At 40.5% G+C, this 25,809-nt stretch overlaps 1 protein-coding gene across 1 annotated transcript in view; it reads left to right on the forward strand.

Moving 5' to 3' along the window:
- Positions 1–25,340, forward strand: part of scamp2l (secretory carrier membrane protein 2, like) — a 41,474-nt gene extending 16,134 nt beyond the window's left edge. The window contains exons 3-9 of the mRNA XM_060940913.1: positions 1,705–1,782; positions 5,013–5,127; positions 5,245–5,373; positions 8,085–8,244; positions 10,130–10,231; positions 16,398–16,515; positions 22,374–25,340. Of these exons, the coding sequence (XP_060796896.1) occupies positions 1,705–1,782; positions 5,013–5,127; positions 5,245–5,373; positions 8,085–8,244; positions 10,130–10,231; positions 16,398–16,515; positions 22,374–22,514 (843 nt within the window). The 3' untranslated portion in view covers positions 22,515–25,340. The remainder of the gene's footprint in view (positions 1–1,704; positions 1,783–5,012; positions 5,128–5,244; positions 5,374–8,084; positions 8,245–10,129; positions 10,232–16,397; positions 16,516–22,373) is intronic.
- Positions 25,341–25,809: the final 469 nt, after the last annotated feature.

The raw sequence follows: 25,809 nt of genomic DNA on the forward strand, positions 1-25,809 counted from the left end.
GAGCAGATCCGAGCAGAGTTTCGCGTATTGGGTAGTTTAGATGGATATGCAACGGGGGCCGTTTTTAACTTCTCCAATCTGGAAGGCGTTTTCAATTTTTTCCGTTTTTCAGCCTCGGAAACGCCATCCCCGTGTAGACGAAAGGCACTTCTGATAAAATATTTAGTTGTTTTTACCCGACAGCGTCCTCGTGTAAACGGGCCCTAAAACGTGATTTGATTTTTTTTTTTTTTGCAGGTGACACTGAGACAGTCTATCAGTAATCACTAGGCTCACGTCACGTCCCTAGACTGTATAAAATCAAGTTCAGTGATTTTTCAGCAGCTTTATTTGAACACGATCAGTTGATGGCAGAATGGAAGGAGGCGGTTCTTCTGGGGAATGCATGCACTCGTGGCTATACCTCGAACCCATGTTTCAGTTTTCTGAAAGGGTTAAAGATTCGTTTCGTTTTAAAGGTTTGCTTTGTTTACCTAAAACGAACCGCATCACGGCCTACAAAAACTTGCTGTCCAACCTGTGGAAGCATACTGAGGCCTGTAAATGTTTTATTCCAAGAGAAAGCTTGCAGTGAAGTTGTCTGTGCTTTTAGAACTAGTGATAACATTGCAATAGCTATGCAGTCTGGTTAGTCAAATGACTGTCTATGGATTTGCCCGCCAAGTTGCCATAGCCTTGTCCACGACTAATGTTAACACATAACTAATTAACTTGGGCGGCACAGTGGTGTAAGTGGTTAGCACGGTCGCCTCACAGCAAGAAGGTCCGGGTTCGAGCCGCGTGGCCAGCGAGGGCCTTTCTGTGTGGAGTTTGCATGTTCTCCCCGTGTCTGCGTGGGTTTCCTCCGGGTGCTCCGGTTTCCCCCACAGTCCAAAGACATGCGGTTAGGTTAATATGGGACGGCCTTGGGCTGAGGTGCCCTTGAGCGAAGCACCTAACTCCCAACTGCTCCCCGGCTGCTGTTAGCATGGCTGTTAGCATGGCTGTCCACTGCTCTGGGTATGTGTGTGTCTGCTGATTGATCACGTGTGTGTTTACTCCTTTAGATGCGTTAAATGTAGAGAGGAATTTCACGTGTGTGATGAATAAAGTTTCTGTCTTTCTTTCTTAGTCAGCATGTAAAAACAGAGTTACGCTAACATGAATAACGTTAACTTATCTGAAGTCCTTTCAGAAATATGTTTTAGCATAACCTTGCCAAATAAAATGTAGAAATCTTTCTTTTCTAGTAAGGTTAGCTACTCTATGATTTTGAGTTTGGAAAGAGTTTGCTAGCATGTCAGGTGGAGTTTCACTGACTAGCTAGCTTAACGTTAAACCACCATGATGGCACAGCATGCGTTCATTTTGTGAATTCACAGAATAATCCAGTCGGTCGCTTCAGAGGCATGAGGTATTATAAGCGTTGTGGCAATAATACAACAATGTGTTGACGACAGAAAATGTACTTTTAATACTTAAGTATTTTTAAAAGCAAGTACTTGAGTACTTTAACTTGAGTAAAAATTTGACTGGACAACTTTCACTTGTATCGGAGTAACATTTGATCAGTGGGATCTGTACTTTGACTTAAGTAATGAAGTTGGGTACTTTGTCCATCTCTGGCAGTCTCCCACACATGAATATTAAATGAATTTTGCTTACTGTGATTGTGCTCAAAGAGTATGACACTAAACACATCTCTCTCTCTCTTTTCCCCTTAAGGAAAATGGAACCACCATACCTATCTCAGCTGGATCTCAGCCCGCTGTTCTGCAGCCCACCCTGGAGCCCAGTCCTCAGGTTCGTCCACTGCACTTTCTCTTTTTCTCATCTTAAACCCAGCTTTAATGATATCCTGCATCATTTCACCACACCATGCTGTTCCTGCACGACTCATTATGTTACTGAAAGACCAAAACTCTTGGGAACATCCTGTTACCAGAACATAATCAACAACAAGATGATGGAGAAAGTTACTGCTACCTCCCTGCAGTTGATTATTTTCCAATAACAGCATGTCCCAAAGTATTATATTTCTCTTAGACCTAAGCAAATTGCCAACACGCTTGTTTTTTTTTAAAATAAATTGTAAAGAAAGAAAGAAAAGAGTGTTTTTTATCCATTTAAGAAGAAACCTTTATTTGTCACATGCACACTTCAAGCACGGTGAAATTCATCCTCTGCATTTAACCCATCTGAAGCAGTGAACACACGCACACACTCAGAGCAGTGGGCAGCCACACCAGAGCGCCCGGGGAGCAGTCAGGGGTTCGGTACCTTGCTGCATGGCTTTGGATTGTGGGGGAAACCGGAGCACCCGGAGGAAACCCACGCAGACACGGGGAGAACATGCAAACTCCACACAGAAAGGCCCTCGCCAGCCGCTGGGTTCGAACCCGGAACCTTCTTGCTGTGAGGCGACCGTGCTAACCACTACACCACCGTGCCGCCATTTGTGGTTAGTTAACGTTATAGAATGACCACGAAACAAGTTAGTTCCAGTCATAACTTAGGATTCCTCACCAACCTGTCTTTGACTTTCCTGTGTCAGAAAATTTAAAGTTCTCTGATTGTTCCAAAGCACAAACAAAATGTTAAATAAACATCCTAATTTTCATGATGTCAACATGTTTTTTTTTTTTTTAAATTTGTTTTCTGAAGAGTGTCCACCAAACAAGCTCCTGTACAAGTTATTATACTCCTGAGTTAGAGGTGCGATATGATTAAGGATCGTTCATAGTATAGTTTAAGATCGAATAATAGCATACTACTTCAACCATCTGCTCTCATAATGAAGAAAACCCCTGGGTGACCACGCCTTTTCTGTGGTAGCACCTTGTGCATGGAACAGATTACCTTTAGAAGTTTGAAACGAATCTTGTTTTAAAGGAGAAGTGAAGGCAAATAATTATTTTATTATCAAAATTCTATTTCTCTCATTTTTATTAAATATCGGAATGCAGTTTTGATCGTTATTTTGTCGCTTTATAGTAAGTTATGAGTGTTTGAAATATGCTGTGTAATAGATCAGTCCATATGTCAAAGCGATGGCCATAAACGAGATTCGTTGAGACCTGTGCGAGACATCGTAGGACGGAAGTAAAACGTACAGCGGAAATCAAAGTGACCGACATCTGCCAACGTTGTCAAAAGATGCGCGCGCCCTCTTTCGAATGCTGACGTAATCAAGCCGGAAGTTCTGTATGTTTTGATAGCGATCAGGAAAGTTTGAAAAAAGTAGGCAGTAATCGTCATTTAAACTCGTTTTTGTGCAATATTTCGTTTGGAAAACAGTTTTCAAAATGGCGGCACTGACACCTGGCTGACACTTGATGTTTCGAAGTCTCGCACAAGTCTCGTGAAGATCGCGCGGATAAGCGATGCCTACCGTGGACCAAACGAACTAAATTCAACATGGCTAAAAACCGAATAGGCCGATAAGTATAATATTTAATTGCAATTAGTTGCCAATACAAGTCACGATATAAGGTTACTAAAACCGAAAACGTAATTGAATAGCACGTTAATTAAGAAATAAAGCAAGTTTAAAAATGACTTCAGTTCTCCTTTAATAGATTCAAGCTTTTAATGAAAACCTTTTTTTTTTTTTTTTTTTTTTTTTTAGGTTGGCTTTTTATTAGTTCTTAGGCCAAACAAAATATGTTTCCTGGGTTTTCAAAATAGGGTAGGTAGGTAGGGGAAAAAAAAATTGTTTATCCCATAAGTTTACGACAAATTTTCTAGGGTAGGTAGGAAAAAGTGAGAAGTTTCCTTTGAAAACTTTTTTTTGCAAAATACTCGTTAAACGTTTGCAACTGATCCCAGAATGTCAGAACTGTGTGATTTGTTGTAGGAAACAATGTTGTAGTTACTCTATAGTTCTTCATTTGGAAATATTTTTAATTGTTGTGAATATCTTTTTTGCATTGCAGTCGGCTGATCTGACAAGCAAACATTTCTGTCCACTGTGTCGCTTTTTGTTCCGAGGCGAACCTCCGTTTTATAGGCACCCGGAAGAATCGATGAAATATACTGCGCATGTGCAAGCAGTCATTTACATCCGACCCTTCGAGGCATGAACGCAAGGGTGGCCAGTTTTTCTACTTAAAAATCTAAGATAATCATCATTGTAACACTAGCAAGAATACGCAGCATTGTTCAGCTGTGTATTCGATTGCATCTAACGGTGACCCCTGTCTAGAAATGCCTACGAAATTTGGCTTTGCTGCGACCTTCGGTGTCCGAGTTATAAACGTTTAAAGGTGGGCCGGAGCCATGGATGAGATCAAAACTTAAGTCGCTGAGCAGCGCTTGCACAGTGCCCGTGCTGGTTTGAAAGGGCTGGCGTAGAGGGAGGTGCGTGTTGGTTGTCAATTTACTCCTGACGGGCCTCGTGTCTTTCGGCAAATACCGAGTGGTCTATATGACACGCCCTAGCGGTTCTCGTTTGAATCGCCAGGTGGCTGCCAAGCAGGTAGGGTCGGGCGCGAGAAATAGTTTGTTTATCGTGGTCATAAACAGTTGAAGGGTCGCAGTGTTTTTACAGGGTCGGTCGGGTAACCGGAAACACACATATATTATTTTGTTTGGCCTTATGAAGCTTTCGAACAGAAGCTAAGGAATCATTTTATTGTAATTAGTGAATTTGAATTTATGATATATTTGTTGCATTGTTCATTACGTACATTTATCTTTATATTTTTGAATATAGGACAGTTATCATAGTTATTATTGAACAGTTCACAATGGGACATTTTAATATTTATAGTTTTTATAGTAATCACAGGGCATCTTACCATAGGACATCACCATAAGCTATTTTATGTTGATTTTAATCTTGTAATGCACATTTGTTCATATTAATATGTAAATTTGCACAAGAGAAGTTATGATTATTATTATTATAGAAGTAACATGTATTAAAACAAGCACATTAACATAAACTTGTTTATAGATGACAATTCAACACCGTCTGACCAATCAGAATTGAGAATTTGTAACCTGCTGTTATATGGGTGTGTGTTGTGCAGGCCAGGGTGGTGGCTGCGCAGACCGACTTTCTCAAACAGCAGGAGGAATTGGAGAAGAAAGCAGCCGAGCTCGAACGCAAGGAGCAGGAACTCCAGAACCGAAACGCAGGCAGAGGTGAGACACTCTCTCACACACACATTGAAATTATAGCATATAATTCATACTGCGATTGTCACAATTGATTATGAAAAAAAAATGGATATATAGGTGGAAAAACTTTTGTTATTACAGGTAAAGAAAATAACTGGCCTCCACTGCCGAGATTTTTCCCAATAAAGCCATGTTTCTATCAGGACTTTAATGAGGAAATCCCGCTGGAATACCAAAGGGTCTGCAAGATGATTTACTACCTCTGGATGTGTACGTACATGTTTTAATGATGGAAGAAATCATTCTTATTGTACGCACCGTAAACATAGCATTGCTGCAGTGTTTTGTCTTTTCAAAACTCGCCTTTAAATGTTTTCTCTGCATGGTTATTATGTTCCAGAATGTACCTAGTCTAACTGACGCCTCCTCAGGAGGATCAGTGTTATAAATAAAGTCTGCTCCAGAATTATTCCCACTCATGAATAGGCATAACAATCTTTAATGCCGCATACATTCCACACGCTGCTGAAACTTAACAACTAAACTGGGGTGAGTTTCTCAAAAGCCTCTTAATGTTAAGAGCATCTTAACTACGAGAGAGAGAGTGTTCATTGTGATGCTCGCTCTACCATTTAACAATGATCTTTGTGCTACGATGCTTTTGGGAAACCCACCCCTTTACAGTTCTAAAACTGTGATCTTTGGGTTCTCCTGATCGCTCTTCGACCATCTTCATAGCAAATTTTCAACAGTTAATTCTTTTTTTAATAATATTTGAAACTGTTTGTATTGTAGTAATATTCGTTAAGTGACTTGCGCGGGTTCATAATCGTCTGAATGGTTCGTGTCGAAAGTTTTGTTTTTCCTCACGATGACGAGGTGATTTTACACGTGTGTCACCTCATATTTGGTCAAATACCATATATAAAACATTTATTTTTATATATACAGTACCATCAAAAGTTTGGAAATACCTTCAAATTCGATGTTTTTATTTTTTTTCGTACATTGTAAATTAATACTGAAGTCATCCAGACTATACAGCAACACGTAAGGAATCATTTAGTAAACTTTAAAATGTTAATCAAACCAAAATACTGTGTATATATTGAGAGGGGTTTAAAATAAATTTTTTAAGCTTGACTGTTTGCTTGCATTAACACGAACTATTCTTTAGAGACGTTGGTAATTTTGCAACTTTTTTTTTATAGAGTAAATAGAATTTAGAACTAGAGACTGTGACAAAAGTCACAGTAATTTGCGTTACCTGTGTCAATTGAAGGTCAAGGAAAAGTTTCGCCCTGCTGCCCTGAACAAAATTAAAAAAAAAAAAAAAACTGATTTGAAAAAAATCATGAAAAGTGATTGAGAGAAAACCTGTTTTTTATGGATCATTCCGGATCAGTGATCCAGATCAGCACCAAAAGTCATAGCAACTTAATTCAGCCCAGAGTTGTTATTCATGTGAAATTTGGTGATGATTGGTTGAAAACTGAGGGAGAAATAGCTTCCTAAAAACATTAGGAGAAGAAGAACTAGATAGAAACTGACTTTAGTCACAGTAATTTGCGCTAGCTGATGTTTGTCAACTGAAGGTCAAGGTGAAGGTCATTTTGCTGAGCAAAATGGGGAAAAAAAAAAACCCCTGTCAATTTTCATCTTTTTTTTTCCCCCCAGAGTTATAAGTGATTGAAAAAAAAAGTCCATTTTTCATGGATCATTCCAGTTCAGTGATCCGGATCAGCACCAAAAGTCATAGCAACTTAATTCGGCCCAGAGGTATACTTCATGTGAAATTTGGTGGTGATTGGTTGAAAACTAACGGAGAAATAGCGTCCCAAAAATGTTAAAATAATAATCAGAAGAAAGTAGAAAGATCCTGAGTGAGAGTAACAATTGGCGCGACTGCTGCTAGCGCAAATTAAAGATTTATGAATTACTGTTGTTAAAGGAAAGGGATGTGGACTCCCAAGTGGCGTAACAGATTTGTTCGCATTAGAGTCAGGAGATCACGTATTTAAAACTAGAGAGCAAAACTGGCTGTGCTCTCTGGGTGGGCGGAGCATACTCTGTCCCTTGTCAATCACAGCAGCAGTAGCTAACCGTCATCATTATTGGAGAGTCTTGTCCCCGAGAAGTCCAGGACATTTTCTTCTTTGATGACTTGGAAGAGAAGTCCTATCTTTGAAAGGTGTATTCTTCCACAGACAATGCATGGAAATGCCCAGTGACCTTCGTATTCGAGCTAATTGTTGGTGTCTCTGAAATTAAGAATGTGGAAGAGGGCCAATGGCATTTGCCTCCGAGTGTTACGATAGTGCATCGGCAGCAGTTGTGTCTCAAAGGAAGCTCATGCTGGCCTCCACTCTTCCTGGTTATGTTGTATAAAATGGTAGAATTGGCTATGAACAAATTGGAGAGAAACATGAGTGGGGGAAGAAATTTAAAAAGGCAAGTAATTTCTCAAGTTGAAATTTTAAATAATGATGTTTATTGTGGGCGGCACGGTGGTGTAGTGGTTAGCGCTGTCGCCTCACAGCAAGAAGGTCCTGGGTTCGAGCCCCGGGGCTGGCGAGGGCCTTTCTGTGCAGAGTTTGCATGTTCTCCCCGTGTCCGCGTGGGTTTCCTCCGGGTGCTCCGGTTTCCCCCACAGTCCAAAGACATGCAGGTTAGGTTAACTGGTGACTCTAAATTGACCGTAGGTGTGAATGTGAGTGTGAATGGTTGTCTGTGTCTGTGTCAGCCCTGTGATGACCTGGCGACTTGTCCAGGGTGTACCCCGCCTTTCGCCCGTAGTCAGCTGGGATAGGCTCCAGCTTGCCTGCGACCCTGTAGAAGGATAAAACAGCTAGAGATGATGAGATGAGATGAGATGTTTATTGTGGATTGTTTTTTGCATCTATTCTATTGAAAGATGTGAAAACTTCTGGAGCTCATGACTCCTTAATTAAACTTCACCCTTGAATCTCGGTGCTCTGTAGATCACTGCGCGACGCTCTTCTTGAACCTGCTGGCATGTTTAGCCTACTTCATTGCACATACTCAGAACGGCGTCGACTTTGGCCTCTCCATCCTCTGGTTTATTCTCTTCAGCCCCGCCGCTTTCATGTGCTGGTACCGGCCTGTTTATAAAGCCTTCAGGTTGGTCTACAACATTAAACGTCACTATAAACATTACAGCATGTTCATTAAAAATAACATTCTAATCACTGGTAAATTTCTGTGGTGTAAGAGGAATAAAGCACTTCCAGTCAGGCTATTGTAGGAAAACGATCAACTTTGGGATGGTAACAGTAACGCTGCTTTGTGTTGAGATGCATCACATCAACCCAGCATTGATTAAGTTAACTATAATTGCACACCACCAAGTGATTAGTGTCTTGCAAAAGTATTCATCCCCTTTGGTGTTTGTCCTGTTTTGTCGCATTACAAGCTGGAATTAAAATGGATTTTTGGGGGTTCACACCATTTGGTTTATACACTATGCCGACCACTTTAAAGGTGCGAATTGCAAAAAGGAAAAAACAGAAATCTGGAGTGTGCATAGGTATTCACCCCCTTTCGTATGAAACCGCTAAATAAGAGCTGGTCCAACCAATTCACTTCATAAGTCACATAATTAGTTGATTTAAGATCCACCTGTGTGCAGTCAAAGTGTCACATGATGTCTGTATAAATCAACCTGTTCTGGAAGGACCCTGAGTCTGGAACACTACTAAGCAAGCAACATGAAAACCAAGGAGCCTCCAAACAGGTCAGAGACAAAGTTGTGGAGAAGTATAGATCAGGGTTGGGTTATAAAAAATATCCCAAACTTTGAATATCCCCGGGAGCACCATTAAATCCATTATAGCAAAATGGAAAGAATACGTCACCACTACAAACCTGACAAGAGAAGGCCGCCCACCAAAACTCTCAGACCAGGCAAGGAGGGCATTAATCAGAGATGCAACAAAGACACCAAAGAGAACACTGAAGGAGCTGCAAAGATCCACAGCGGAGATGGGAGAATCTGTCCATAGGACCACTGTAAGCCGTACACTCCACAGAATGGGGCTTTATAGAAGGGTGGCCAGAAAAAAAGCCATTGCTTCAAGAAAGAAATAAGAAAACACGTTTGGCATTTGCCCAACAGCATGTGGCAGACTCCCCAAACACATGGAAGAAGGTTCTCCGGTTAAATGAGACTAAAATTGAACTTTTTGGCCATCATGGGGAAATGCCATGTGTGGCACAAACCCTTCACCCTGAGAACACCATTCCTACAGTGAAGCATGGTGGTGGCAGCATCATGCTGTGGGGATGTTTTTCATCTGCAGGGACAGGAAAGCTGGTCAGGACTTAAGAAAAGATAGATGGCACTGAATACAGGGCAATTCTGGAGGAAAACCTGTTTGAGTCGGCCAGAGGCTTGAGACTGGGCTCCACTGGAGTGGTTTAAAGGGAAACATTTAAATGTCTTGGAATGGCCTTGTCAAAGCCTCAATCCAATTGAGAATTTGTGGCATAACTTGAAGATTGCTGTACACCAACGCAACCCATCTAACTTGAAGGAGTTGGAGCAGTTTTTTGCCTTTAGGAATGGGCAAAAATCCCAGTGGCTAGATGTGCTAAGCTAATAGAGACATACCCCAAGAGACTTGCAGCTGTAATTGCAGCAAAAGGTGGCTCTACAAAGTATTGACTTGACTTTGGGGGGTGAATACCTATGCACGCTGCAGATTTCTGTTTTTCCATCTTATTGTTTGTGTTACAATAAAACAACAATTTTCACCTTTAAAGTGGTAGGCATGGCGTGTAAATCAAATGGTGCAAACCCCCCAAAATCCATTTTAATTTCAGTTTGTAATGTGACAAAACAGGACAAACACCAAGGGGGATGAATACTTTTGCAAGACATTGTATGTAAAGAATAATGTACACGTTGTTTACATTGATAACGAGCAATGAAGGTGTTTTTGTTGCTGTATTAGCTGTATAATAGTGATGAATTATCATAATTTTTGTAATCTGGTGTTCCTCACAGGTCCGACAGCTCCTTCAATTTCTTCTTTTTCTTCTTCATCTTCGCCTTCCAACTGGCAGTGTACATCATTCAGAGCGTCGGCATCCCCAGCTGGGGAAACAGGTGAGTGAGTGATATGAGTACTGCTCAACTGCTGCGTGAGAGAGAGCGTGCGCTTGTTAGCTGGGAATATCTTTTTTTTTTTTTTTAGCTTACAATTCATGAGTATCTTTTATAAAATTCTTGTCCTCATGGCTCCTGTGTCAGTTTGGTCTACATTTCTCTGAATATTTGGTCGTCTTTAAAGTTGAACTCTTTTCTCTTAGTAGGTAAGCGTGTGCTTGTCTGGCAAATGTTTTTTTTTTTTAAACATTGTCCTATTTGTGTATGTGTTTATTACCGATGTATTGATTTAACAGAGTCTTTTTACAATCCTCAAGTTTCTTTAGTCTTTTCTAAGACTTTTCACTGCCACTGGTGCACTGGCATCATATCAAATCCGAAAAAAGAATCTTCAGCTGAGAAAAGAAACATAAAAAGAATAAGTATGCACTCAAAACAATACCATAGCACATTACTTATTATTTATTATACTCATGAATTTTGTTTTTTCAAAAGAAACACAGTTCAAAAAAGTTGGGACGGTAAAGGATTTCCCACTTTATAACATTTCCATTCCTTCTCACAACACTTAAAGGAACAGTCCACCGTACTTCCATAATGAAATATGCTCTTATCTGAATTGAGACGAGCTGCTCCGTACCTGTCCGAGCTTTGCGCGACCTCCCAGGCAGTCAGACGCGCTATCACTCCTGTTAGCAATGTAGCTAGGCTCAGTATGGCCAATGGTATTTTTGGGGGCTGTAGTTAGATGCGACCAAACTCTTCTGCGTTTTTCCTGTTTACATAGGTTTATATGACCAGTGATATGAAACAAGTTCAGTTACACAAATTGAAACGTAGCGATTTTCTATGCTATGGAAAGTCCGCACTATAATGACAGGCGTACTAACACCTTCTGCGCGCTTCGGCAGCGCGTTGATATCTGAGCTCCGTATCAATGCGCTGCCGAAGCGCGCAGAAGCTGTTAGTACGCCTGTCATTATAGTGCGGACTTTCCATAGCATAGAAAATCGCTACGTTTCAATTTGTGTAACTGAACTTGTTTCATATCACTGGTCATATAAACCTATGTAAACAGGAAAAACGCGGAAGAGTTTGGTCGCATCTAACTACAGCCCCAAAAAATACCATTGGCCATACTGAGCCTAGCTACATTGCTAACAGGAGTGATAGCGCGTCTGACTGCGTCTGACTGCCTGGGAGGTCGCGCAAAGCTCGGACAGGTACGGAGCAGCTCGTCTCAATTCAGATAAGAGCATATTTCATTATGGAAGTACGGACTTAAAGGACTGTTCCTTTAAGATGTTTAGGGACTGAAGACACCAAGTGATGAAGTGTTTTTCAGGTGTTATTTTGTCCCAATCTTCCTGCAAACAGGTATTGAGGGGTCGTCGTTGTCCTAGTTTTCAATTCAAAATTCTCCACACATTCTCTATCAGGGACAGAGGGGGGACACCCTCTTCTTCCTCAGCCATGCCTTTGTAATGTGTGCAGAATGTGGTCTTGTTGAAATCTCCCTGGAAAAGATGTCATCTTGAAGGCAGAATATGTTCCTCCAAAACAGTGGCGGGTGGTAGTCTTTCAAACAGGGGAGGCTGGTCGGTTACGATATTTCCAGATTTTAAAAGAAAAAACACATCAATTTTGCCCATACTCTTGCCTCTGATCTGGCTGATTGTTGGCAGGGTCACAAACTGTGAAATAACAGGTTCTTTTGGCCCATTAGCCTACTGTCCAATATACATGATGGTGGTGTTGGGGGGTATATTTTAACATTTTATATTTTAAAATTGTGGCGTGTGGCATGTTGTTTAAAAATTGATCATTATTGAAAGCAGCTCTTTGTCAGGAACCTCAGCAGTAACAGCAGAGTGTTCTGGAATAGGCACAAGCACTGACCTTGGGGAGCCAAACATAGAGCTGGGTGCCACACATTTCATTCAATGACACTTTCCCTATAGATTACTTATTTTGACTGAGAAATGTTTTATTGGCAATTTTGATAACCCTTCACTTTTAATCCAGGTCTGTAGTGTGAAATGTTCTCGGCTGTGTTTTTGTTTAAAAATGTGTTCCAAATTGTAGCTGTGTTTAATTCATATCCAGAAAAATATATATTCCAATATAATATACTCCGCATAAACATTTTAAATAGATTCTATATTTTTGGTCCATCCATGACATATTACTAAAGTAGCCTATTTACTGTTGTTGATGTGGGTCACTTGCTGTTAGCCAATTCACTTTCTCGTACCAGGAGAGCTGAAAGGAACGAGTATTATTCCCTACCTTTTTCACCAAGTCAGTTTGAGGCGTTGGTCTACCCTGCTCTTTAATTTAAATTTTTTCCCCGAAAGGAAGACTGGCAAATGGCTTCGCCAAAATTAAATCAGCAATGCTTGGCATCCGTGCGCAGCTTTCTTGCTAGCTGACTAGCCCCCTCAAGTTCAAGTTCAGTCACTCAAATAAACGAAATTTCTGGAACTAAGATAGCAAACTTGACAACACCATATTTACACTTTATTTACAATGAAAATATATACAAACTAAAAAAGCTGGTAGAAACCGTATGTAATGAATGAAATCGAAATGTAAGCTGATCTCTTACAATACACCACAGCACTTGCGAATCCGCATGGGACTGAACTGAAATTCACCGCTGCCTGTCTATATTTGAAACGAGCTGTCAATCAAAGAAAATACCCGGCCGCTTTCACCAGTCACCAGTCTCCTCGCGGAAACTGCCATGTCCCTCCCACTGTGAGGCTGGGACTCCGTGGGCGGGCGTTTTCACAGTATTTGTCCAATAACCGTCTTGCATTTTGATATTGAAAGCACATAGCTCCCAAATGCCATTGAAGTGCACTGAGGCTGGGCTGCATCGCGCTGTCACGAGGGGGAAAAACTCACGCACACATTAGGCGAACTGGGGAAAGTTATAACGGAATGATTTCGCACTGTAGTTGGGTTGAGCACATATATTTCTATGATTCTGGATCTGAAATAGCAGTGTTATAAGGTCGGCTATAACATAAGCCTAGCGCAATTCATCCTACACGATGTTCGGCGTTTTTAGAGGAGGCTGAACCTCCCTCGTTGTCTTAGAGCAATCGCCCGTGCTCCAAAATCTGTGCACTTTTCTGCATTAATGCTCCATCACAGAAGTGTAAGTTACCTTTGCCAATGGCACTGACACAAACCCATACTATGGCAGACCCTGGATTTTGGACTTGTTTCTGGTAACAGTCCGGATGGTCCTTTTCGTCTTTGGTCCAGAGCACATGGCATCCGTTTCTTACAATAAAGACCTGGAATACTGATTCATCTGACCACAATACACGTTTCCACTGTGTGATGGTCCATCCCAGATGTCTCAGAGCCCAGAGAAGTCGACAGCACTTCTCGACACAGTTAACATCAGGCTTCCTTTTGTGCAGTAAAGTTTTAACTGGCATTTGTGGATATAACTCTGTATTGTAGCTTGACACAGGTTTCCCAAAGTAATCCTGAGCCCATGTGGTTATATCAACTGTAGATGAATGAAGTTTCTTGATGCAGTGCCGTCTGAGGGATCAGAGATCACGGGTGTTCAGCTTGGGCTTGAGCCTTTCACCTTGTACACACGCATTCCTCCAGAGTCCTTTAATTGTTTAATGATGATATGCACCATAGAGGGTGAAAATATTCAAATCCCTTCATATCTTTCTTTGATGAACATGGTGTTAAAACATTTCAATAATTTTCTCATACAACTGGATAAACTGGAGATCCTCAGCCCATCTTTGCTTCTCAAAGACTAGGCCTTTCCTGGATACTGATTTTGTACCAAGTCATGATGATGATGATCACTTGTTTCAAATCACATCAGTTAATTGTTTTACCTCATTGGAGCCCTAAACTGCCTCCATCCCAACTTTTTTTGGAATGTGTTGCAGGCCTGAAACCCAGGAATGGATGTCTCATCTCATTATCTCTAGCCGCTTTATCCTGTTCTACAGGGTCGCAGGCAAGCTGGAGCCTATCCCAGCTGACTACGGGCGAAAGGCGGGGTACACCCTGGACAAGTCGCCAGGTCATCACAGGGCTGACACATAGACACAGACAACCATTCACACTCACATTCACACCTACGCTCAATTTAGAGTCACCAGTTAACCTAACCTGCATGTCTTTGGACTGTGGGGGAAACCGGAGCACCCGGAGGAAACCCACGCGGACACGGGGAGAACATGCAAACTCCGCACAGAAAGGCCCTCGCCGGCCACGGGGCTCGAACCCGGACCTTCTTGCTGTGAGGCGACAGCGCTAACCAGTACACCACCGTGCCGCCCTGGATGTATATTATTAAATTAAATGAAGTTGATCAGACAAAACATTAAATATCTTGGGTGTATACTGACGGCTATTTAGAAATCACTGTGGGTTGGGTTTTATTTTAATTAATTAATTAATTAATTGGCATTTTCCCTGCTATCCCAACTTTTTCTGATTTGGGGTTGTATTAGGTGCATTAAGAAAGAAAGCACAACTTTATTCATCACACACTTGTGAAATTCCTTTCTGCATTTAACCCATCTGAAGCAGTGAACACACACATGCGTGCGCGCACACACACATACCCAGAGCAGTGGGCAGCCATGCTAACAGGGGAGCAGTTGGGAGTTGGGTGTCTCGCTCAAGGGCACCTCAGCCCAAGGCCGTCCCATATTAACCTAACCACATGTCTTTGGACTGTAGGGGAAACCGGAGCACCCAGAGGAAACCCACGCAGACACGGGGAGAACATGCAAACTCCGCACAGAAAGGCCCTCGCTGGCCCCGGGGCTCGAACCCAGGACCTTCTTGCTGTGAGGCGACAGCGCTAACCACTACACCACCGTGCCGCCCTACTATTGAACTTTTAAAAAAAAAAAAATATATATATATATATATATATTTTTTTAAATTAGCTCATTCGGCCGACAGACGATAAGCTCATGCCATCACGTGTTGTCCGTCATCCATCCGCCAGCGTCCACATTTCACAAAAATGGCTTCTTGTCTCTCAATTCTTCACCAGTTTTTATTCTTTTTGGCAGGAAGGTAGGTCTGCCTGGGGTGCATATACAGTAGCTTCTATGCAAATTTGCATAATTGCAATTAATAATGAAGATATGGAGTAATTAAGCCCTAACGAGCAGTTTCCACACAAATCGCTTCTTCTGCCTCAATTCTTCACCGATTTTGATTCATTTTGGCATGAAGGTAGGGATACCCAGGGTTCATATGACTTCAACCCAGGTTTTGCTTAATTACATTTATTAATGAAGTTATGGACTAATTAAGCCTTAATGAGCAGTTCAGCAAAAATCACTACTTCTTGGTCAATTCCTTGCCATTTTGGATTCTTTCTGGCAAAGATTTGAGCTGGACTGGTTGAGAGTAGAACTGTGCATGGTGGCCCACCTTAGATTGTTCCTTCTGGAGTGAGCTACGCAGTCATTGACGGTCTTGTTAAAAAAATGACACATCATACTTTTTATCCATTTATATTTTTTTCCCTCAGTGTTAGAGAAATTGCAACTTGTCACTGCAAAAATGCAAAGTTACAGCTTTAGCTCGAGTCCTGACCCTGGAGACTCCTTCCATCCATCCATCCATCCATCCATCCATTATCTGTAGCTGCTTATCCTGTTCTACAGGGTCACCAGGTCATCACAGGGCTGACACACAGAGACAAACAACCATTCACACTCACATTCACACCTACGGTCAATTTAGAGTCACCAGTTAGCCTAACCTGCATGTCTTTGGACTGTGGGGGAAACTGGAGCACCCGGAGGAAACCCACGCGGACACGGGGAGAACATGCAAACTCCACAAAAAAAAAAGGCCCTCGCTGACCGCGAACCCAGGACTTTCTTGCTGTGAGGCTACAGTGCTAACCACTACACCACCGTGCCGCCGGAGACTCCTTCCATGAATGTTAAATGAACTTTTTATTCACAGAAAACCTCCCCATATCACCAGTGACACATTTTTGAAATCATTTCATGTGGCACATACCACCTGCATTAAAATGATTTTCCGTGCTAAACATGATTCAACACCTTCCAACCAGTCAGAATTGTTATGAGTGATCATAATCAATAATTGATATGTAATTGAGATTCTGTCTGATTCCTAGTGGTTGGATCATCGCCATCTCCGCGATTCGAAGCAATCTTGCAGTCGCTGTGTTCATGATGGTCGTGGCCGGATTCTTCACAGTCAACGCAGTGCTCGCACTCATGTTACTGAAAATGGTGAGTTTTATGTGAAAGTCCGTCACGGTGTAGCTCGTGTTAGTACAGTAGATGAGCAGCAGGTGTGGAGTGTTGGAGTGAGTGCTAACTCAGTGGGTATACTGTGGCTCTGTGCTTGTGAGCAGACGGTTCAGGTCGCTCGCCTTCAACTGCTCTAATTTGGATATGCAAAAAGACAGTAATTTGGATAAATAATGTACAGTTGAGTGATTAAACTTTGCATCCCTCATTGTTTTAAGATGAAAAGAAGGAAAACGTATCTATTTAATCATTTGTCATCCAAAAGCGCATTTCACAAAAAAAAAAAAATCCAAAACATGAGACAAAATCAACAGAAAATTTTTTGGAAATGAACTAAATGTAGTAAGTTACCATTTTGCAATGACCTCCTCAGTCTTCAGACCTGATTTAAAGATTTAACGAAGGCTAAAACGCTTAATTATTTGTTTTTATTTCCCCACTAATTAGCGCACGCTATGGCCAAAAGTATGTGGACATCTGACCATCACACTCGTGTATGGTTCTTCTCCAAGCTGTTGCCACAATTATATAGAATATCTTCATATACTGTAGCATACATGTCAACCTTTGGTCAATCAAACCTGTATAACCAACCTCCAAAATCCGTATTTCCCTTATAAAATCCGTATAAGATGCAAATTAAAATAATTTACCTATAATTTGAATGATAATTAACAATGATATATCCCAGTTACTTTTTATTCAATATTAATAACAATAAACCTTCAGAATGAATACAAAGCTCCAATGTTCGACAAAAACAAAAAGTGTTATCAGTGTAGTTACGAAGGAAATACTTCGTTGTTTGGAGACAGGTTTCACCGAGCGGCTATTATGTGCGAGACTTCATATTAGCCACAAAGGCAGGAAAATCTGTTCGTAAAATTGCGTTATAATGACCAAATACAATGAAAAGTATTTTTCCAGTCTCACCTGTGAAAGGTAATCCCATGTGATCTCGTTTGGACGGTAAACCTGTTGGTACAGTTAAACGCAGCACATGAATGAGGCATCTTTATTCTCGGCTACTGTCTAGACGCTATACCAGAGACGGTTGAAGAATCTCCACTTTGTCACATCCAATATGGCGGCGAGGATGACGTATGATTCTACGCAGAAGGCAGCATCTATGTTTATATGTCTATGACTTCCCGGTTGGCGGGATTCTCGCAATGCGGTGTGCGCATGATCAAAAGTGGAACGAAGTCTCGCTACCACAAGATAACGCGCGATTTCATAAGACTCTTTACTGGCTGTCTGTGGTGTACAGTACGTTTGTAAATGTTATGCGCTCTTTTATCATCGTGGGAATTGATTATAGCTCTAAATAAATATTGAAGTTTTTTTAAAGAATCCGTATAACTTTATTTATACGCCCGTATACTACGTTTATTGAATCAAATCCGTATAAAATACGGACATTCCGTATAGGTTGACATGTATGCTGTAGTATTGCAGTTTCTTTTTACTGGAACTAAGAGGCCCAAACCTGTTCCAGCATGACAATGCCCCTGTGCACAAAGCGAGCTCCATGAAAACATGGTTTGCCAGAGTTGGAGTGGATGAACTGTCCTGCACAGAGCCCTGAACTCAACCCCAACACCTTTGGGATGAACTGGGACACTGACTGAGCTCCAGACCTCCTTGCGTGACCTTAGTAATGCTCTTGTGGCTGAATGAACACACATCCCTAAAGCCACACCCCAAAATCTAGTTGAAAGCCTTCCCAGAAGAGTGGAGGTTATGATGACAGCAGAGAGGACTAAATCTGGAATGGCATGTCAGGGCTCTACGTTAACTTTGAGACATGGTTGCCCATTCGGGCAACCATTTGTAGAAATCTGGTTTCCCGAACTCAGAACATGGTTGCCCAAATATTACATACTTTTTTCCTTTGAATATGCCACAAACACACATGCTTACAACACAATGTTTACTCGCATGCTCTACTAATGCCTCTTAAAAGCTTATTTTGTTGATTTTCTTATCCTTCTTTGTTTTCCCTTGGTTTCTGGGTTCAATTATATCGTGTCTAACCACTTTTTGTGTAAACCACCATGAATGTGCATTGTGTTCTTCTTTTGTGTGCTTATAATTCCACAATTACAATCCAGGAAACTCTGAATACCAGCTGGGAATAACAGTTCTTTGCCTTTTCACCTCGTACAGTTTCTTTGAATCCACTGATGAGCTTGATTTGAGTTTTCTTTTTCTTCTCTTCCTTGTCTGTTTATTTTAAAACCAAATTTCTCCAAACCAGACATAATGCCAAAGTTTGTGACTTTTAATGTTCATTTTATTTTTTTATTTATTATTCAACGTTCTCAGACGCTGTCTGTATCAACAAGCATCGACGCTAGCGCCCCATGCGAGTAATGCGGTAATTAGTCATGTAGTGAAGGACATACCAATAGAACACTGAATATGCACTACGCGATAATTATTAGCAATGGGAAACTGCATTGCGAGCCCGCAATGTGCAAATGTGAATTCCGCTAGTTGTTGAACATCCCATGATGATAACATGGACGCGGTCTTTCCAAGTCAAACAATCGCAAATCGTGATGGAATTTCATCATAATATGAATGAATAAACATCGTTTTTCACGCAAGTTGACATATTTGGCAGGGATGAGAGTTTTCCGCTTTTCGGCGGATTTCCGCTTTTTCTGAGCAAAAATCGATATTATGCCAAATCCGTTGATTTATTTTTTTTCATTGAGGGGGGTTGGGGTATGTTCCTTCGTGATACTCAAGCGTACGACGATGTTACATGTTTACATTTTCGCCATCTTTAGTCTCGCTAAGTCTCACGGTAGAATACGTGTTATCTACAATGTAACTGGCCAAAACATCGCTGGCGAGAGCATGATGGCCAATCATAACCGTTCTTACAAGAGTGTGGGAGAGAACAAAAGCCAATCATAAGTTCTTACAAAAGTACCCGCATCTGTTCTATTTTATCGAAACTTGCACATGTTCATCGTCGCTGCGCTTCAAAAATGCGTTTCTCTTTCGTATCGGCTTTTTTACTCAAAATGCCGAATACAACTGACAAGCGAGACGAAACGAAGGTACGTGAAATCAATGCTGGTATAAAAAACAGAGAGGACTGACAAGCTTTTGTCTTTGGCCAAAAAGCTGAAGAAGAAGTCGAAATGATTAAATGAAAATGAGAAGTGACTGTGAACTATAAATAATTGTATAAAGTGTACATAGACATTATCCCATAAACTTAGCATTCGTTTGATTTAATACATTGAACATGTATATGATGGATAGTCAGTAAATCTGAATTAATGCTGACCGTTTTGAAAACTTAAATATTTCAAAAGACTTTTTGAAGAAATCGTATGCAACTAATGAGGACATGGGGAGAAAAGGTCAGTCACCCTAAAATTTTATTTAATATATGAACATTTTGATAATTAATGAAACTTAAGTTTAATGTGAATTTAGTTTGTCGTTTTTGTTGATCATGAATTATAAACATACCCTTGAATGTAGAATGTGATTTTATCTTGAATTCAAACAATACTCCTATTGATTTGAAACATATTTTCATGTAAATATATAAAAAAGACAACAGATTTTTAATCTGCTACAGCTCAGATTGCAGGAAAAGTGGTTTGTAAGGCCTTATTTTTCAAAATTTTCCTGGGGGGGGGGTATCCCTCCCAGACCCCCAGCTTCGGGCACCATCTTGTTTTCTGCTTTTTTGGTGACCACCCACTCTCATCCCTGATTTGGGTAGTTGCCCGATCGGGCAAGCATTTGTGAGAGTCTGGTAGTCCGAATCTATTGAATGGTTGCCCCAGGCAATCGGGCTACTGTTAATGTCGAGCCCTGCATGTTCAGAAGCACATACGAGTGTGATGGTCAGGTGTCCACATGCTTTTGTCTGTGTAGTCTATCTTAACAAACGCTCTTTATACGTTGTTTGATGCTTGTAATAATAAAGGAGCAGCAGTTAAACCTAACGTCATAAATCGTGTTGTCACTGTTATGACCTTTTGCTTTTTGGTCATCTGCTTTATGAGCTTGTGATATACAAACTTTTTCACTCATAAACCGTGTGAGATATTTATTCAAAACAATTATTCCATGAAATCGAGTCGTACATGAGCCGATAGCCGATGAGGCACGTAGCACCGAGTTGGCTATAAGCCATGTGTGATGAGATTGAGTGGAATAATTTTCATTCTAGCCACATTCACTGGATTTTGAGAAATGGAACATTTTTATTTTTTTGCAAATTTGATAATTCTTTATACAAAACGTCTGACAAAATGATTTCCACTTAGTCGTACTACTTAAAAGCCTATCGATGGCTGCACGAATTTGACTTTAGTGTTGTTTTTTTGTAGACAGTGCTGTCTTGCTGTCGTGCCGAGGTATAGAATAGCTTTAGACATTTCTTTAATTCTTCCTTGCGTATTTCAATTATGTCATTTTAAAATTTCTTTGAATTTTTTGAACCAGTCTAAAAAAAAATTCAACAAATTTTTAATACTTAAAGATGAAGAATGTAAACAAACCAGCAAAATGACGAGCAATTTGTAAAAAAAAAAAAAAAAACGCTGCTATAATAATTATTGAAAAATAAAAAAATGGTATGTTCTTACCATCAAATACTTTTTATTCCATTTTTTGGGAGGTTTCGTTTTCGAGTAGAGTTTTTATTTCGTCTTCAGTTGGTTCAGCAACATGCGCCGCCATTTTTTGTTTTTTTTCTACTCCGGGTATATGAGCTGATAGCCTCGTAGTAGAGTAGCCAATCAGAGTGCACAATTGTTCATATCCAGTGAATGTGGATAGAAGTGTGTGTGTCTATCTCGGTGGTGAACCGTTACTATTAGAGCTGGGACTTGAGCTCAACCAGAACTTAGCCAGACACCAAAAAAGCAACAGGGCAAAGGATTTGGTAAGGGATTAGCGGCAGGCTGCCAGGTCACTCCATTGTGTGTAGTTGTTGTTTTTAAAAGTAAGTAAGTAAATTATAGAGGGAAATGAATACTTAAGTCTGAGTGAAAAATACTGTAGCGAGCGTGCAGCGTGGAAGAAGGGTCTGGAGACAGAAATCTTAGTTTCTCGGTCGTTAGCTTGTGCTACTTGCTCTCGATAACACTGGCTTGACCGCTTTATTCGCATTCGCTAACACTACTGATGGACGCTACACCAGCTGGAAGGCAACTTCACTGCCATGCTGACAGCGCCAAGTCGCGGTTAAGCTCATGTTGGCCTTCGAGAAGACAAAGGGTGATACATTTTTGGTCCCTCCCATTATAAATCAAAATCTGATTGGTTAATTTATCGGTCACTTCCTACATAAACATACACTGCCATGGCCTTCTGTCCCGGCAATGAAGTCCTAACCAATGAGTGAGCAGCTCTAAACTCTTCTCAGCCTAGAGACGACAAACAAAACAATCTCATTGGAGAACTCGATTTTTTTTTTTTTTAAAGATTTTTTTGGGCTTTTTTCACCTTTATTGGATAGGACAGTGTAGAGACAGGAAATGAGCAGGAGAGAGAGACGGGAAGGGATCGGGAAATGACCGCGGGTCGGAATCGAACCCGGGTCCCCGGATTTATGGTATGGCGCCTTATCCACCTGAGCCATGACGCCCCCGGAGAACTCGATTTTAATGTTTTCAGGACAGTAACCCTTTCATTTCTGAAGCAAATGTGATAGAAAATGAGGCCAAATTAGAAGAGAATAATTTATGAAATAATTAAATATATTTGAAATGCTGATATGTTTGGGCCTCCTCTGAAGGCCCTGACAGTTCCCCTTTGATATATAGTTGTAATTTCTGTTGCGTTTCCTCTTGCAGGTCCACGGTTTGTACAGGAGAACAGGTGCAAGTTTCCAGAAGGCACAGCAGGAGTTCTCTGAGGGCGTCGTGAGAAACCGAACATTCCAGACCGCTACAGCATCCGCCGCCTCCTCGGCTGTTCATGGGGCCTTTCAGTAACATGGAGCATTCTGAACTGTCCATCACTCATCCCACAAAACATCACCTCTCCTCTGTGTTTAAGAAACTCGTCTTCATTTCCTGAAGAAATGTTCCATAGGAATACTCTAGAGGTCAGTAGTGAGCAAAACGTGGTGGGGTTTTTTTTATTTTTATTTTTTTTATATAAAGTTAATGCACATGAACACTTCCTGATTATTCTTGCTTATCCATGTTAAATGATCTAAAACATTCTTTCCTCTATCAGTGGTACCAATTAGTGGTGGACTATATGATGAAAACCCATCATGATTTGCAAGGCATCAGGTTATATAGTTTTGCTTATAAACGACTAAACAAACAATAGTCTAGCATTTGTAAAATTATACTTGATGTATACAATAAATTTATTCTTCTTATTAAAAAGATATATTTAAGAATGGAAATGAGAAAATGTAAAAAAAAAAACAATTTTTTAAAACTTAGTTTTAAAGATTAAGTACAAGATGCATCAAATTAGCTACTTCCGATCACTTTGTAATTATAAAACAAAAATTAAATTATATCACAATAACCACAGAATCTTAAAAAAAGCATATTGTGCTGGAATTTATTACGCTATCATATCGTCATATTGCCCAGCCTTTGTACCAATGGTGTAAAGGCAACAAAAAAAACCCCCAAATGTACAGTTGCCCACTTTTCCCATCCCATTTTGTTTTTATGTCCGTAAGCAGAAAACCTGATCCAGAGTGACCTTACAGAAGTGCGAGGTCACTAGATCAGACCGTGTGTCAAGAAAACATCCAAGATCGTAGAAAATAGATCTGTAGAAATGCATTACTTTTTCAACCCCATTTTTTCCCCCTCTGCTAATAATGCCAGTTCCCACCAGCCAGCTCTCCTCGATCACACTACAGCTACCAGCAGGGGAGGGTGAAGACTAATGTGATTCCTCCAAGACATGTGAAGCCAACCAAACACATCTTTGCACACTGTTGCTCGTGTAAGAGCATAACACACTTGGAGGAAGTCACTGCCCGCCCTCTTCTTCCCTTCGACCCAGAGAGCACGGCTTATTTTGCTGTCTAAACTCACAGCCACATTTAGCTTTGGTATTGTTGGGATTCAGACTTTTTTTTCCCCCCTGACGCTTTACTGTTGCATCATTTTGATTATTCGAGGATGGTTTTGTATAAAAATAAAAAATAAAAAGTATCCAGGGACACTAATTCTCATCACGGTCTGAATAGGGCTTTTGGTACTTTTTTTTTTATTTTTTAAAGGATTATTTAAGTGGATAACATTTTTACAAATGCAATGGCAAAAACGAACAAAACTTGCAGTCTGTTAAAGAACTCTTTTTTTTAAGTGCATTTATTTAATGTATAACAGTCCTGTGCAAAAGTCTTAGGCACGTGTAAAGAAATGCTGTCGATCAAAAATAATGAAATGTTTCAACATAAAAAAATTAATGAAACAAAGTCGGGCGGCACGGTGGTGTAGTGGTTAGCGCTGTCGCCCCACAGCAAGAAGGTCCTGGGTTCGAGCCGGCGAGGGCCTTTCTGTGCGGAGTTTGCATGTTCTCCCCGTGTCCGTGTGGGTTTCCTCCGGGTGCTTCGGTTTCCCCCACAGTCCAAAGACATGCAGGTTAGGTTAACTGGTGACTCTAAATTGACCGTGAGTGTGAATGGTTGTCTGTGTCTATGTGTCAGCCCTGTGATGACCTGGCGACTTGTCCAGGGTGTACCCCGCCTTTCGCCCGTAGTCAGCTGGGATAGGCTCCAGCTTGCCTGCGACCCTGTAGAACAGGATAAAGCGGCTACAGATAATGAGATGAGATGAAACAAAGTCAATATTTGGTGTAAGACGACCCTTTGCTTTAAAAAAAAAAAAGTCGTCTCCGGTATAATAGTGCAGTTTTATAAGGAAACGAGTTGTAGGATCTTGCAGAACCGGCCGCAGTTCTTCTGGACACTTCGACTGTCACACTCTCTTCTTAATTTTGCCCCAAAACCCAGTAGCCTTCATTATGTTTTCTTTTTTCATCTGAAAAGTGCTCTCTTATGTAATATGCTGCTCAGATACAAACTTTTTTTTTCATGTAACGTTTAATTTTTTGCTGGAAAATTACGAACGTTTGGACTCTAAAATGTATTTTTACTAACTCGATAATGTAGAAGTTATAAAATAGAAATCTATAACAAAGTTTGTATGAAAAAAATAGGGGGCCTAAGACTTTTGCACGGTACTGTATACGGTATGTGGCTGCTATATTGGTGTACATGATGAAATGCATTCATGGAAACATTGCGTCTGTATGGTGAAGGTGAATAGTGATAAAACGGGGCATAATGTGCAGGTAAAGCTGTTTCTACTTTGATGCAATACAAACTAAAATGTTTTAGGTTCTTTTCCTCTCATGTCAGTGGAAACATAAACTGTTACTGTACACTTTGCTGAAAACCGTGATACGCAGACATTGGAGAGACGGTTGCTTTGGTTACGGCGTATATTTCGAGCTCATTGATGCGGGATTTCGTTTTTCCATTTTGGCTACGTGTTGTGGTCATGTTCTAGATGTTCTATTATTAGCACAATTTTGATCACAAATGTTTCAGTGTTCTCAAATTTATTATTATTACTACTACTGTTATTCCTTTTATCATCTGTTCTTTATTTTCATGTTTCCACAGTGGAATGGGATATTTTATGTACAGATATTATTTAAGCTATTTGAAGTAACCATATTTTTGATTTATGCGAATGTTAAATGAGTTAATTGTGTAGTGAATTGTGTATTTTATCGCATTAATTGGGTGTAAAATAAAAGTGGTTTATATTTTATTGATGCTTTAATTGTCTTCATATAGTATTCATATCAGTGTAATGTTGCATGTAACCAGCAGGGGGCAGCATTGCTCTTAAAATACGATACATACAATACGCAGATTTCTAGAACACTTCAAAATGTGTAAGACAAGCACATTGTCCAGGCCGTCCATTTATTCTGGAGGATCTCTGATTCCACCGATTCAGATATCAGTCGTCTTGGCAAGAAAAAAAAAAGCCATGAAGGAAATAGTGGCTGAGTTCGAACAGCTCACGTTCCTTCATGGGTGTTGAAACGGCAACATTCAGTGAAGTATTCTGGAATTTGATGTCATGGAAATGTGATTAGTATCAGTTTTTGATGTACCCTCACTGGCCAATTTACAACCCCGATTCCCAAAAAGTTGGGACAAAGTACAAATTGTAAATAAAAACGGAATGCAATGATGTGGAAGTTTCAAAATTCCATATTTTATTCAGAATA

The sequence above is a fragment of the Neoarius graeffei genome, chromosome 15 (genome assembly GCF_027579695.1).
Source record: "Neoarius graeffei isolate fNeoGra1 chromosome 15, fNeoGra1.pri, whole genome shotgun sequence".
NCBI classification, from domain to species: domain Eukaryota; kingdom Metazoa; phylum Chordata; class Actinopteri; order Siluriformes; family Ariidae; genus Neoarius; species Neoarius graeffei.